The 15094-nt window shown below is 35.8% G+C and overlaps 1 protein-coding gene across 6 annotated transcripts in view; it reads right to left on the bottom strand.

Moving 5' to 3' along the window:
* The window catches only part of NSD3 (nuclear receptor binding SET domain protein 3), a 112523-nt gene that overhangs the window by 23374 nt on the left and 74055 nt on the right, over nucleotides 1–15094 (bottom strand). For 5 of the 6 annotated variants that reach the window (XM_059685367.1, XM_059685365.1, XM_059685370.1 and 2 more), the window contains 4 exons: nucleotides 9052–9249; nucleotides 8408–8581; nucleotides 3530–3676; nucleotides 81–237 (listed from right to left, as the gene is read on the bottom strand). In XM_059685367.1, coding sequence (XP_059541350.1) covers nucleotides 81–237; nucleotides 3530–3676; nucleotides 8408–8581; nucleotides 9052–9249 — 676 coding nt within the window. The remainder of the gene's footprint in view (nucleotides 1–80; nucleotides 238–3529; nucleotides 3677–8407; nucleotides 8582–9051; nucleotides 9250–15094) is intronic. The other variant, XM_059685369.1, reaches the window with a different exon arrangement.

The raw sequence follows: 15094 nt of genomic DNA, 5'->3' as shown, positions 1-15094 counted from the left end.
GCTAGCCAGTTTGTAACAGTTTATGAAACTAGGTCTAAACAATGATTGAATACTTCCTCTTTGTCCTTGGAAAAACTTGCCTGTAATTTCCCAATTTGACCCAAACAATCTGCTTGTAATGCAGTTTCTTGCCAGCTTTACAGTCATTACAATTCCAGCAGCCTTCTGGCATTTCTATGCTCAGGCATTCTGGATGGAAGGAAGCTGGGCACGATTCACAGCAGAGCAATCTTCCACCTTGAAACAAATAAACAGTCTTAATAACTGAGAAAAGAGGAAAGACAAAAAGAAAGAAAAAGGAGAAAATTATCATTTAAGTGCATTAACTTTGATTCAAATTGGGGGAAAATAACAAAGGATGGAGTCATATCTATGGTGATGGATTAAAATAGAAAGCAAATGAACAGATTTTGCTTCTTCCCTTTTCAGAACTTCAATGGCCAGAAACTCAGCTTTTGAATAGGAAGAGAAACATTATTGTACTCCTCACCCCTGTAAAACGTGGGCTACTGAGCTATCCGTTTAGTAGGAAGTTAAAATTCCTAACATATGACAAAATAGGTGTATTAAAAATCTTTAGACTGAGTAAATTTGAGAGCAGATTTTCAAAGAAATATGTAGCAGCTTACTTTCTTTTCTCCTTGAGAGCTAAGAAAGCAAGCAATGGTCATCTTTGTATTTTAATCCAGTGCCATAGTCGACTAAATCACTTTATAATTAAATTAGCAAGAATGAAAATAGGCAATAGGTTGATCAGTATTTCTTACTTCCCATAAAAGGATACAAAAAAGCAAAAGGATTGCACTTGCTCAAGGTGATGATTACATATATCATCATTACCTTTTTAGTGAAGATAAAGTCAAACAAGCTATAGAGCAGTGGTTTGCAATTTTTTCATCACCAAGGATCCCCTTCCCTTCCCTCATGAACTTATATGCTTCCAATATTTTATCAACCAAAAATAAAACCCAAAAACAAACCTCTACACTAAAAAATAACATTTTTCTGATGTTATTAACCAGAGAAATATAAAACTGCCAATCAGAGCTTCTGAATTCAATAACAAAACTAGCATTATCACACTGTATTATTTAAATCATAGCCAAATATAAAGAAACTCATGCAGCCATAGTTTGTGTGCTTCTATTAGATTTTCTGAAATATTAAGAATAGTTCAAAAATGTTATTTACATAAGTCTTTTCTGACTTCATATTGAGAACCACTGCTTTATAGTATAAAATTAAGTAAATATCAGTGTGGAATGAAGTACTACACGCAAGGAGATCCCTCCAACTTGCCTAGAAAAATCCTCTCCTTTTAAATACATAAAATGATCTCTGGATTAAGACCAAAACAGGTGTGGCTAACAAAACAAAATAATATTACTAAATGCAAAGAAATGAAAAAGATGGAGGAGGGGAAGATTAGGTATTTCTAATAGGTATTTCAACAAGTGATGGAAAAGGATGTTTAACTAATGAAGATGAAATATGATAAAGACATTTACTGCAAAAAAAATCATCCTCCCATTGGAAAATCAGGTCTATAACCCACAAGTACACTAAGATTTAAAGTCTCATTAGCTAAAGGTTAGGAGCCTTCTTTACAACTTTATCAAATCACATGCTCCAACCTTTTGAAGGTTAGCTATCAATTTTCCAGAAAATCTTATCTTACTGCAGACGTTCAAACTTCTGATTGTCATAAAAACAAAAAGAAAAAATCCATATACAATCAGTGATGAATTAAATTACTATATTTCCTCTGCTTAAAAGCTTTTTCTTCAATCACTGGCATTTGTTCCTTTGTCTGCAAATCTTAATATGGATTAATAGTTCCAATTCCCCAACCTAGAGATGAGCTGTCTGAGTGCTCTCAGCCTAGGAATTCTTCTGTAAGTTTAAACTAAAATGAGAAAGCCCATTTTTACAACAGAAAGAAATAACCAATAGAGAGAGCAGCCTTTGCAAATAGCTTTTAGAGGGCATGTCATTCTTAGAGCTGACGGGGAAAAGTAAGGCTGGCCATTTTTAATATTATAGAATAGTCCTGAATTTTAAGTCTTATTTCAGAGGAAATACAGACTGAGAGTTATCAGTGAAAGTCATCATGATTTTTTGACAAAAAACAAAAACAACAGAAAAATAGGGAAATAGAAAAATAAAAATATGAACAATCCACCTTGGTGTTATGCAAGAAAACTGCTTTAGGATGCATGAAAAGATGTGGTTCAAGCTAAGCAAACAGAGGGCTCAAAATAATTTCAATTTATGTCAAGGTCAATACCAAGTACGGAAAACAAAATAAGCAACAATTGAATTAATCTCATTTCAATGGCACCAGCAGGAATATAAGGCATTTCCTAAAACGTCTCAGGCAGTCTAATTTTATTGCATTATGGAGTTAGTCAAGCCTATGCCCATCTTTGTTTTGGAAGTAGGTGGTGTCACCAGTAAGGTGACTTCAATGGAAAACTGTGACTTCAATGGAAAACAAAGAAAAAAACCTAATACCTCTCCAACATACTTCTCCAGGTTCTAATCAGCTTGCTTAGTTATACTTCCTTTTAGTCATGGGTTGCCTCTTAAGAATTCTGACAAAGAACAAAGATACATCAAGCAGGAAAAAAAGAGGCCCATTTCCAATGTACACTCTGTATTAGGTATGAATTAATTTTTCTTTAAAGAATCTGCACTTGGCCCCAGATCATAATGGGAATGCATACAGGAAAAGGCATTCACCTTCCAGGTTATTTAATTTACTTGCTGAGACAGTAACTTCCCAAATAATACATTATTGTTAAATCACTTTTCACCTTTATTACAAGTATGCTATGTAAAGCTAAACACAGAAGATTTTCTTCCACAGACTAAATTAACTGGGAGAATATAAATATACATGTAGCTCCTGATTCTCTGTGGATAATATGTTATCTATAAGCAATTCTTCAGCTCACCTGGCCTGCCTTTCAATATCCAATATTTGGGGTACCCTCCCCAGCTGCCCACCAATTATCCTGAGAGAAGGACAACTAGTTTTCATAGCAACTGAATAAAACATTTAAGAAACAAAATGATAGAATGTATTCTAAAATAAAACCTTTAAGTATCAGTATCTTTATTTCCCTCTATTTAACAACCTATCTTACTATTTAGTTAAAAGTCAGTAACAAATTATATTGTGTCTATTCTATTCTAACATGAATGTTAGTTCTACATCAGGCAAAAGAGAAAGAGCCCTTAGACTATTCCTCTACACTAAGCAAAATCCAAGTCTTTCAATTTTAATAGCCCATAGATATATAAAATGTGTGAAAATTTATTCAAGGAGAAGAGTAAGTAAAAATTTGCAATAAATGGAATTATTTTAAGCCCTTTTTAATAAATTTGCAGCCATATGAAGACAGTTACAACCACCACGGTAGAAAAGCAACAGATGGTGCTTGACAGGCATACATTTCCCCCCTTCATTTAAAAAAAAAAAGGAAATGCAAAAAGAAAGCAAGAGATAAACTATTTTGATTATTACCTTTCTCATATTTCTTTTTGGAAGCTGACGAAGAAGGAATCATAGGTAATTTCATCAACTCTGCACGATTTGATTCATTCAGTAGGTAGTGGGACTTATAGGCATATGAACTGAACATGGGGTCTGAATGATCCTGAACTATCAGCCCTATACGAAACAAACAGAAAGAGATGAACTGCAATGAAACTACCCATGATTCCATGAGGAGAGAAAATAAACCAGTCCCTATTATGTAGCTGTGCTTAAAGTTGGGAGGAAAAAAGAAAGTATGAAGAAAAAGAAAGATCTGACAGAAAAAGCTATCTATAGTTATTAAAGGGAGTTTAAATGACTCAATGCCTTACTCCCTACCTAGAAACCTATATACCCAGAAGAAAACTCCAAATTAATTTTGAAGATGTAAACTGCATTTAACATCATATGAAAAACTCTCTATGAAAAATAAAACCACATTCCTTAATATTTAGAATTACTATAATGACAATCCAGACAACAAAATAACGTATCACTTGACTGCTAGAAATGAGAACTATATCCATAATATAGAACCTGATCTACCTTCAATGTATCAAGTAGCACTTAAAGGAAGAACTGAGTCTCTCCTCTTTCCTATTCATGTCTTAGATATTCTCAAACAGGTTCTAGCTTTTTCTGCCAGATAATAAAGCTTTTCTCTATCAATACAATATGTACTTTTAAAGGGGACATACTTTGTTGAACTTTACTAAGGTAATACAAACCATTTTTTCTCTGCCATGATATAAAGTAATTAACAACTTTAAAGGTTTATAGAGTCCTTTTGATCTACCAATACAGCTATCTTATTTGGAGGAAGTAAAATCTGCTCTAACCCACCTGTGACATTCACTTCTCTCCCTCCCATTTCCCTTCCCCTAGTTAAGTTCATAACATAGATAAAGGCCATTCCTAAATCTGGGGAACTGTGAGACCAGGGTAAATTTCTCTATTTGGTTATTGGTCAGTTTATAATGATCTAACACTTTTATAATAAAACTAGAGGCCCGGTGCACGAAAATTTGTGCACTGGGTGGGGGTGGGGGTAGTGTCTCTCATCCCAGTCTGCACGCTATCACAATCCGGGACCCCTCAGGTAGGGTCCAGTCCCATTGCAGCATGGCTCTAGTTCCCCGGACCTGTGGGCCAGTGGGGAGGGACCAAGAGGCCAGTCTGATCGCAGCATGGCTCAGGTTCCCCAGAGCCTGCGGGCAAGGGGAGGGACCCAGAGGTCAGTCCAATGGCAGCATGGCTCCGTTCCCACAACTCCCTCCTGTCGCCGTGCCATGGGCAGCCGGGATCCAGGACTGACTTCCGTCGCGACGGCCAGGACCCTAGCGTGCTGTTTGGTTATCTGTCTGGTCGTTTAGGTCGTGACAGACCCTGGCTCTTTATATATTAAGATCATGACAACAGTTTCACAGAGATCATTTTGAGAAGAGGAAAGAGTTTTGTTTTTAAAGGGGATACCATTTACTTTTCTGTGGATCTTATCTTCATTAGTGCTACTGTACACTGAGATATTCAAGAAATATCTCTGATCCAGATGACAGAATGGAACTTGAAATTGCTAATTGGTAATAAAAGGCATATGATGTCAAATGAATTTCATACATTTAATAGAAAAAGGTAGTGTAAAATAAAAAAAAGTGGGTTTTAAAATAAGAAAGATCAGGTACACATGGTCCCTCTATTTAACAACTTTAAATATTTCATCTGGGCTTCAGTGTTCTCATCCACATAAAATGGGGAAATAACTTCTTAGGGCAATTGTGGCAATTCATTCAGATAGTTAACAGGGGTCCTCAAACTACGGCCCGTGGGCCACATGCAAATACAAATTTTGTGTTTGTTCCCATTTTGTTTTTTTACTTCAAAATAAGATACGTGCAGTGTGCATAGGAATTTGTTCATAGTTTTTTTTTAAACTATAGTCCAGCCCTCCAACGGTCTGAGGGACAGTGAACTGGCCCCCTGTTTAAAAAGTTTGAGGACCCCTGAGATAGTATTTAGTAGAGTTTGATTTACAGATGCAAAATAAATTGCTATTATTATTATTTTTTAAAATATATTTTATTGATATTTTACAGAGAGGAAGGGAGAGGGATAGAGAGTTAGAAACATTGATGAGAGAGAAACATTGATCAGTTGCCTCCTGCACACTCCCTACTGGGGATGTGCCCACAGCCAAGGTACATGCCCTTGACTGGAATCGAACCTGGGACCCTTGAGTCCGCAGGCCGATGCTCTATCCATTGAGCCAAACCGGTTAGGGCAAATTGCTATTATTATTAAAATTAAAAGAAAACCCTAATCTAACTTCTCCATTTAAAATTACCATTACAAAGAAAGGCATAGAAGTTAGCTAACTATTATTTTACACCAACCTCCAGATGAAAGATGCTGAGTAATATTCAAGGGTGGGCAAAGTAGGTTTACAGGTGTGAGTATGCAAAACGCAGAGTTTATTCTTGTATTATTATTTATTAATTATTGTATTATTTGTTGTATTATGTATATCTACTTTTGCCCACTCCTGTTTACGACACTGAAATATAACTGAACATTTTCTATGCACCATGGGGAGGGCGAGGGAGGAGGAATGTTCCTCTAAACCAGGAGTGGGGAACCTTTTTTCTGCCAACCATTTTGGTATTTATAACACCATTCTTAGGCTATATAAAATTATCAACTTAAAAATTAGCCTGTTATATTTGGTCAAACATTTAATTAACTCACCCCTAATGCCTTGGCAAGGACAGACCAAATGATTTCTTGGGCCGTACATTCCTCACTCCTGCAAACCTTAAAACATTTCTAAAAAATATTTCTAGATATTTGTGTCCTTAAGAATTAGCTTAATGATTTTAAACAAGCAATAACCAAGAACTAAGAAAAATCCTCTCAGAGGAGGGAAAAACTGTATGAGACAAGAAACAAAACAAAACAAGCTAAGTTTTCTAATAGCAAAAACAAACGATTAAAGTATTCCTTTTAATGTGTGGATTTATTACAATTAGGTCTCTTTTTAAAAAAGGAAACTGCTACAAATAATGAATAAAGAACACATATTATGTATTTCTGAAAAACTTTTAAGCCTTCTCAAATCCCAACATTTGATCAATTTAGAATAAGATTTTGTAAAATTCTGGAAAGGAAAATAAAAGTTACTGTTTACTGGACAAAGTTCCAGTTAAAATACTTGGGAATTAAATAATCTTGCTTAAGTAGGCATTTAAATGTAGTAATACTTTAGAATAATTGCCAAATTGATAAGATGCAAATACAGATCCTAGTATTAAAACATGGATTTTTCCTATTTCCATTATCTCAAGCTTTTAATCAAGGCATATAAGTTAAACTTAACAAAATGGCTAGATTTTCTACAAAACAATGGGCTATTTTTCTACCTGTCTTAAGTTGAAAATACCTGTTTTAAAGGTTTCCCAATTATTGAATGAAATAGAGCCAAAGAAAATATTGGTTAATACATACTGATGGTACTTGATTGATTCAAAATGTACTCCCAAGTACATCAACATCAGAGTTAGTAACTTGATATTTATAATGTTGGCTCAGTTACACATGCACAAACAGAAACACAAACTACTAAAAGTGAGTAAAAATAAGTAACACACACTCCTAGTAAAAGTGAGTAAAAGTAAAATTAAGTGCTTTACTCATTTTTACTAGAAACACAAACCAGTAAAAGTGAGTAAAAGTAAGAAACACACACTCCTGGTAAAATTAAGTAAAGTAAGTGCTTAGATAGTAGAATAAAATACTAACAAAGCCATAGAGACTTTATGTTCTCATTGACACTCATCTGTTTAAAGGTCTCTAAAGCTAGCCACTCAATTGGATAAGTCAGTATTTCCATCCTATCATTACTTTCTTCGGGACAGGGTTTATTCCTTTTATTTGAATCCTTTTAGTCACCTGTTACAATGTGGCACGAAATATGTCAGACCTACTTCTCCATGTACCAGCCAGGTTTCAAAGAAGGATACAACTGTGTAATTGCTCTACTGAGGAAAGAAAACTCTGGCATACACACAATGGACCCCGCTGGCTGCTACAGAAAGGATACCATTTATTTAAACTTTTACTGCCCACTTCCTCTAGTTATTATTTTAAAAATGTGAGACACAAAAGTAAAGCAACTCAAGATCTATAATACTACCTAAATTCTATTTAAAAATATTTTATGGTACTTTCACCAAATTAAAAGAACTGTCTTCTAAAGAAAAAAAAAAGATAAATATTCTGTATCATATTCGACTAATGAAGTTCTATTTTATGTTTATCATGAACTCAAGCTCACTGACCCCCTGAGGGACACAATATTGTTTTTAGTTGATCAATCTCTTGACATACCTACATATCAACAGCCTGCATTTCTGGCTCTTAACTAACACCACCACATATGTTGCTTTGGCTGTATCCCATCAGGCCTTCCTCAATGCCAGACTAAAACATGATAAAATACGACATAAACGACTAAAAAATAAATGTGCTCATTTTGCCTTCCAAGTGAAATCTCAATAGGTTGCAAGCTCTGGATTAAAGAATATGACATGGGAAGGGCCTGCTTTGAATAGAAGAATTGTTTGCAGAAGGAAATAGATTAATCTTTTGATGCTCCAAGTAGAAATGCTAAGAACTTATGCACAATTCTAAGTTATTAAAAAATTCAGACTTTAGCTTAATTTATGGAAGAATTAATATTCTAACAATTTGAATGTCTAATGATATAAAAGGGACTAGCTACTGGAAATGTTCATCTGTCTTGAGGATATTATTGAAACTCTATTTTAATGCCAGTGAACTCAGAAAGAACTAAGAGAAAGGATTGACACTCACCTCTCGCACAAACGAAACAAAAGCCTACATTTACAGCAGAGGACGAATTACTGCTCCGTTTGGAATGATTACTACAGATGAGAATGTAGGAGGACACGAATACGCTTCCAGCAGCAACACAAGCATCTCCAGAGTGATAGGCTACTGGACATCTCAAACACCTCATCATGCGACCTGTTTAAAGACAAATCAAAAAGGAATCTACATAATAAGGCATCAGCTGGATATATAAAATGAAATTTTTGGAGTTGGGTTCTTTTGGGTTCCTGTGTGATGCTGAATATAGTAAGATAAAAATATTTTCTTCACTTGTTTGGCTCTGTCATTCCTATGCTATATGGCCCCTAAATGCAGCACCCTTCTAGAGATCAAAGAAATATTTGTCTGCTCCGATGCTGGGGAGATGGTGGTCTCCAATATTGCAGCTGTTTAAGGAATTTCCAAGGGTAATTTTGAACATATGGAATTTTCTTCTCATTGTCTGAATGAGAACCTAATCTCTACTTATTATGCTATCTACTGTGGCTGAGCTCATGTATCTACAGACAAACAGAGGGAGAATGCCTGATGCTCCTTATAACAATATGCTTATTATTTGCTACTGAACTTAAAAGTAGCTCTTTTTTACCTTAGCTCTGTTTTACCTTTACTTGCTTTGTGGATATCTTTCTCCATAGAGCAGGCAGAACAGCAGTGCTGGGGACAGCGGAATCCTTTTGATTCAAAGACGGCAGTGGGGAATTTGCGGACACAGGCTTCATGATAAAATTTCCCACAAGCACCGACAGAGCAACGCTTCACATCTGTACCAGACACCTTACATGAAAAACATGGGTGCTTTCCTGGAAAATTGGTGAAGAACAGAGATTAAATAAAAGCTAATTAAAGCATATTCCTCTTAAATAGAAGCAGCTACTGAGATGAACATGGAAAATAAATGGTTAAATTAAAATATTTAATAAATTTTGTTAGAATGATTGATTTGCTATTATAATTGACTAGAGGGCTGGTACATGACATTCGTGCACTGGGGGTCGGGAGGGGTCCCCTCAGCCCGGCCTGTGCCATCTTGCAGTCTGGGACCCCTCGGGGGATGTCTACCTGCAGCAAAGGTGGGAGAGGCTCCTGCCACCACCCCTTCGTTCACCAGCCTTGAGCCCGGCTTCTGGCTGAGCAGCACTTGCTCCGGTGGGAGTGCACTGACCACCAGGAGGAAGCTCCTGCATTGAGCGTCTGCCCCCTAGTGGTCAGTGTGCATCATAATGACCGGTCATTCTGCCTTTCAGTCTATTTGCACATTAGCCTTTTATTATATAGGATTTGGAGATGTAGCAGTATAAATAATTTAGATCTCCACTTTTTACTCTACACTAAAATTATTTCCATAGAAAGCCCAAACCAGAATTTTTCAACACCTGAGAGGTGAGAGTGTTAAGGTCTTTCCAACACAGAATAAGTAAAAGAAACTACCAAAGAAAAGGCAGATTCCATTAAATAATCACTTAAAATTTCCATATGTAAAACAGGGATAAGATGAAAACTCAAAATTACCCCCTCAAAACAAAAAAAGACAGCTAAACGTCTTATTCAAACTGTACAAAATCAGGGACAAAAAAGAAAATATTAAAATTACCCACACAAAAGACAAGTATCTTCAACGAAGCAACAATAACACTAATAGCTGACTGAAAGAAAAATAAAAACCAGAAAATAACGAGATGCTATCTTTAAAGCTGAAAGAAAATTGTTACCAAGCCAGAATTCTATATCCATTGAAAACATTCTTCAAAAATGAAGTGAAATTAATATACATTGGGAAATATTAAAAACAAAAACAGAAATTGGCACTTTGAAAAAGATTAATAAAACAGATATCCCTGCCTGGCCAGTGTGGCTCAAGGGTTGAGCATCGACCTGCGCACCAGGAGGTGGCTGGCCAGTTTGATTCCCAGTCAGAGTACATGCCCAGGTTCTGGGCTTTGATCCCCAATAGGAGGTGAGCAAGAGGCAATCAATTGATGCTGCTGTTTCACTCCAATTGATGTTTCTATTTCTCTCCCGCTCTCCTTCCCTCTCTTTCTAAAAATTAATAAAAACATATTTAAAAAAAAACTGATATCCCTGGTAACAATGACTAATTAAAAAAAACCACACACACAAGAAAAAGTAGCAATACATATAACTATCAGAAATAAATAATGATATATCACTACATATCCTACAAAGTTAAAAAGATAATACACGGTGATCATTACATTTTTGCCAATAAATTTTACAACTTAGATAAGTAAACAGATTCCTAGAAAAACAGAACTTACCAACAATGGCACAAAAACAAATAGAAAATATTATTAGTTATATAAACTATTAAAGAAAGTGAAACTATAATTAAAAATCTTCCAACAAAAGAAAACTTTAAGCCCAGATGGCTCTACTGGTCAATCTGCCAAATATTTAAAGGAAGAAATAATCCCAATTAGAATGGAAAAAAAGAAGGAACACGTAAAAGACAAACAGATGTGGAAAAATATATGCAACAAAGATGATAAAGGATTGTTTTGTTACACAATGTTCAAATATAGTGAAAATATATGCAACCTATATAAGCAAAGATAGCTAAACAAGACTTATAAAGAACTATCAAGCAAAATAGAAACAAAATAGTCTAATAAACGCGAGCAAAAGGAATGAACAATTTACAGAAAGCAGAAAGACAGCCAATAAACATGAAAAATGCTCAACTTCACTAGTAATCAGATAAATGCTAATTAAAACCACAAGTTACATTTTACTGTAAAAATTCATCAATAGGAAATAAACTTTCAAAGTCTGATAATATCAGTTGTTGATCATGGGTGTAGGGAGAAAAGGTACTCTTGCATAGTGCTCGTAGGAATTTAAATTGGAAGGAACTACTTTAGAAGGAAACAAGGCAGAATCCATTTTTCAAAAAAGTACATCCACTTTTTGCGGCCTAGAAATTACACTTCTTACTCTCTACATTAGAATAGACTTGCATACGTAAAAGGATGCTGACTAAAGCACTGTTTGTAACTGCAAACAACTGAAAGCAACTCAAACTTCCTCCAACAGGAGAATAGTTAAACTGTGACAAAGGCATACTATAGAACAGCAATTGAATATATTTGCATTGATGTAAAAAGAGCTCAAAAACCAATGGAAAAAATATCCTCAGGTGAAGATTAACAAAAATAAGGTGATAATGTGAAAAAGAAATTTATATTTATTTACAGATGTAATGACTCATGCATTGATATTTTAAAACAGCAATACAATTGCTTTTTTTGTAGCATAGTATAATTAACATGACTGCTTCATGGTGGTAAGGAAATTTCTAAAAGATGTTCCAAGAGACAGTATTTATTGGAAAAAAACCTGCATATAAGTGGACTCATGTAGTTCAAACCTGTGGTGTTCAAGGGTCAACTGTGATTGTTTTTGTTTAAAAAACTTTTTTAAAATCCTCACCAGAGGATATTTTTTTCATTGCTTTCTAGGGAGAGTGAAAGGGAGGCAGGTGGAGGAGTGAGACACACATCAATTAGTTGCCTCCTGCACATACCCTTATTGGGCTGGGGAACTTGCAACCAAGGTACATGCCCTTGACAGGGAATCGAACCTGGTACCCTTTGGTCCGCAGGCTGATGCTCTAAACACTGAGGAAAACTGGCCAGGGCAGTAATTGTTTTTTGTTCTTTTTAAAATTGTAGTTAAAATATAAAACATGAGCCCGGCTGGTGTGACTCAATAGTTGCGCGTTGACCCAGGAATCAAAAGGTCGCAGGTTCGATTCCCAGTCAGAGCATGTGCCTGGGCTGTAGGCTCGATCCCCAGTAGGGGTATGTGCAGGAGACAGCTGATAGATGATGTTTCTCTTTCATTGATGTTTCTATCTCTCTATCCCTCTTCCTTCCTCTCTCTCTAAAAATCAATTTAAAAACATATTAAAAAAATATAAAACATAAAATTTGCCATTTTTACTATTTTTAAGTATACGGTGACATTAAATCCATTTACATTATTTTGCAATCATCACCAATATACAGCTCCAGAATTTTTTCATCATCCCATACTGACTACCCACCACTCTTCTCTCCTTACCAACCCCTGGTAACAACTGTTCTACTTTCTGTCTCTATGAATTTGATTACTCTAGGTAACTCATGTACTAGTAAGTGGAACCATAAAATATTTGTCCTTATAAATGGCTTATTTCACTCGGCATAGTGTCTTCAAGGTTCATCCATGTTGTAGCATATATCAGTACTTATTTCATTTCTTTTTAAAGCTGAATAATATTCCATTGTTTATTTATCCATTGTTTACTATTCTACATGTTATTTATCCATTCATCCATTGATGGACATTTGAGTTGTTTCTACCTTTTAGTCATTGTGAATAGTGCTGCAACCAACATGGGTGTACCAATATCTGCTAAGAGACCCTGCTTTCAATTCTTTTGGGTATATACCCAGAAATGGAATTACTGGGTCACATGTATTCTATGTTTAATAGAGCAACTGCCATACTGTTTTCCATAGCACTTATGCCACTTTAAATTCCCACCAACAGTGTATAAGTGTTTCAATTTCTCCATATTCTGTTTTCTTGGTAATAGCCATCCTAATAGGCATGAAGTGGCATCTCATTGTGTTTTTGATTTGTATTTGCCTGATTACTAATAAATGATGTTGAACATCTTTTCATGTGCTTATTGGCCATATGTATAAGTTCTTTGGAGAAAAATCTATCCAAGTTCTTTGCCTAATTTTGAATTGGGTTGTGTGCTTTTTGTTAAGTTATAGGAGTTCTTTATGTATGATTTTGGATATTAATTCTTTGTCAGATAGGTTATTTGTAAATATTTTCTCCCATTTTGTAGGTTGCTTTTTCACCCAGTTGATAGTGTCATTTGATGTACACTGTGTTGTTGTTTTTTGTAATAGAGACATCATTTTATTGATTTTTTAAAATTTTCTTTTAGAGAGAGAGAGAGAGAAAACCACTGATGTGAGAAACATCCATGGGCTACCTCCTGCACATACCCCAATCAGGAATGAAACCAGAAACCTGGGTATGTGTCCTGATCGGGAACTGAACCAGCAACCTTCTGTTGTGCAATATGACACTCAACCAACTGAGCCAATTTTTAATTTTGATAAAGTCCAATTTGTTTATTTTTTCTCTTGTTGCCTGTGACTTTGATGTCGTATCAGGAAATCACTGCTTAATCCAATGTCACAAACATTTCTTTTATGTTTCCTTCTAAGAGTTTTATAGTTTTAGCTCTTATGTTTGAACCCTGACACATTTTGAATTATTTTTTGTATATGGTTGTTAGTTAAGGTTCTAATTTCATTCTTTTGCATGTGGATATCCAGTTTTCCCAGCATCACTTGCTGTAAAGTCTGTCATTTCCCCATGAAATGGTCTTTGTACCCTTCTCAAAAAATCATTCCTGTATATGTGAATATTTATTTCTGGACTCCCAATTCTATTCCATTGGGTATAGGTCTGTCTTTATGCCAGTATCACACTGTTTTAATTGATGTAGCTTTTAGTAAATTTTGAAATCAGGGCATATGAGTCCTCCAACTTTGTTCCATTTAATTGTTTTTAAAGCAAATTTCCTTCTTAAATTTCTTAATAGATGTGTACCAATTTAGTTTATATCTAACCATGGCAGAATTCAGCTGGATTCCAGAGTTAGGAGAGAAGCCTCAAAAGAGTGTTTTAATACTGAGCTATTTGGTCCTTCCTATCAGTAGTTGGAATCAGAGATTGCAAACTTAAGTGTTTTAAGGGACTGGACAGGTTATATAAATGGCTGGAGTGACAGGGTTTCAGAAAAAGGGAATGACAGAGAATGTGAGGAACCTGGAGTACATGCCTGATCCATGTTCACACATTCAAAACATATTTTGAAGGACAAATAAAACAATGTGCAGATAATCTGACCCCAAGCCTGCCAGTTGGCCAATTGTTCAAATGTTTTACTGTAGGGTCTACATGTGATGAATAAAATATCTTATGTAGGAAAAAATATGTCATATGTTCAAAACAGCTTTAATAGCTTAATTTTTGCATGTGTATGTTTGTGAGAGAGCAAGAGCGAGAGCGAGAAAGCACATGTGTGTTAGAATATATGATACATGATCTCTATCCTACTTAATCAAGGTGGTAGAAGGCAATGGTAAACAGCAAGGATCCTGGGGTCAAGCAGCCTCCTGGGCATAACTGCCAGTTTCATCAACTTCCGTTTTCATGACTTTGGACAAGGTACTAAACTAAACCCTCTAATCCTTAGTTTCACCCTCTGCAAAATGAAAATAATAACCGTATCTATCTTATTATGTTATGAGGGTAAAATGAGATCTATATAATAAAAGCCTAAGCAACCATTACGGCGGAATGACCAGAACAACCAGTTGCTATGATGTGCACTGACCACCAGGGGGGCAGACACTCAACACAGGAGCTGCCCCCTGGTGGTCTGTGTGCTCCCAGAGGGGGAGTGCCACTCAGCCAGAAGCCAGGCTCACGCTGGTGAGTGCAGCAGTGGAGGGGGAGCCTCTCCAGCCTCCGCTGCAGCGCTAAGCAACAGTGAGCCGAGCGGTAAGGAGCAGCGAACCAGCAGACGGTAAGGAGCAAGGGGTCCCTTTGGGC

Source organism: Myotis daubentonii, chromosome 2 (assembly GCF_963259705.1).
Source record: "Myotis daubentonii chromosome 2, mMyoDau2.1, whole genome shotgun sequence".
Classification (NCBI taxonomy): domain Eukaryota; kingdom Metazoa; phylum Chordata; class Mammalia; order Chiroptera; family Vespertilionidae; genus Myotis; species Myotis daubentonii.
Note: the sequence above shows the minus strand (reverse complement) of the source record. Positions and strands in the feature narration are given on the sequence as shown.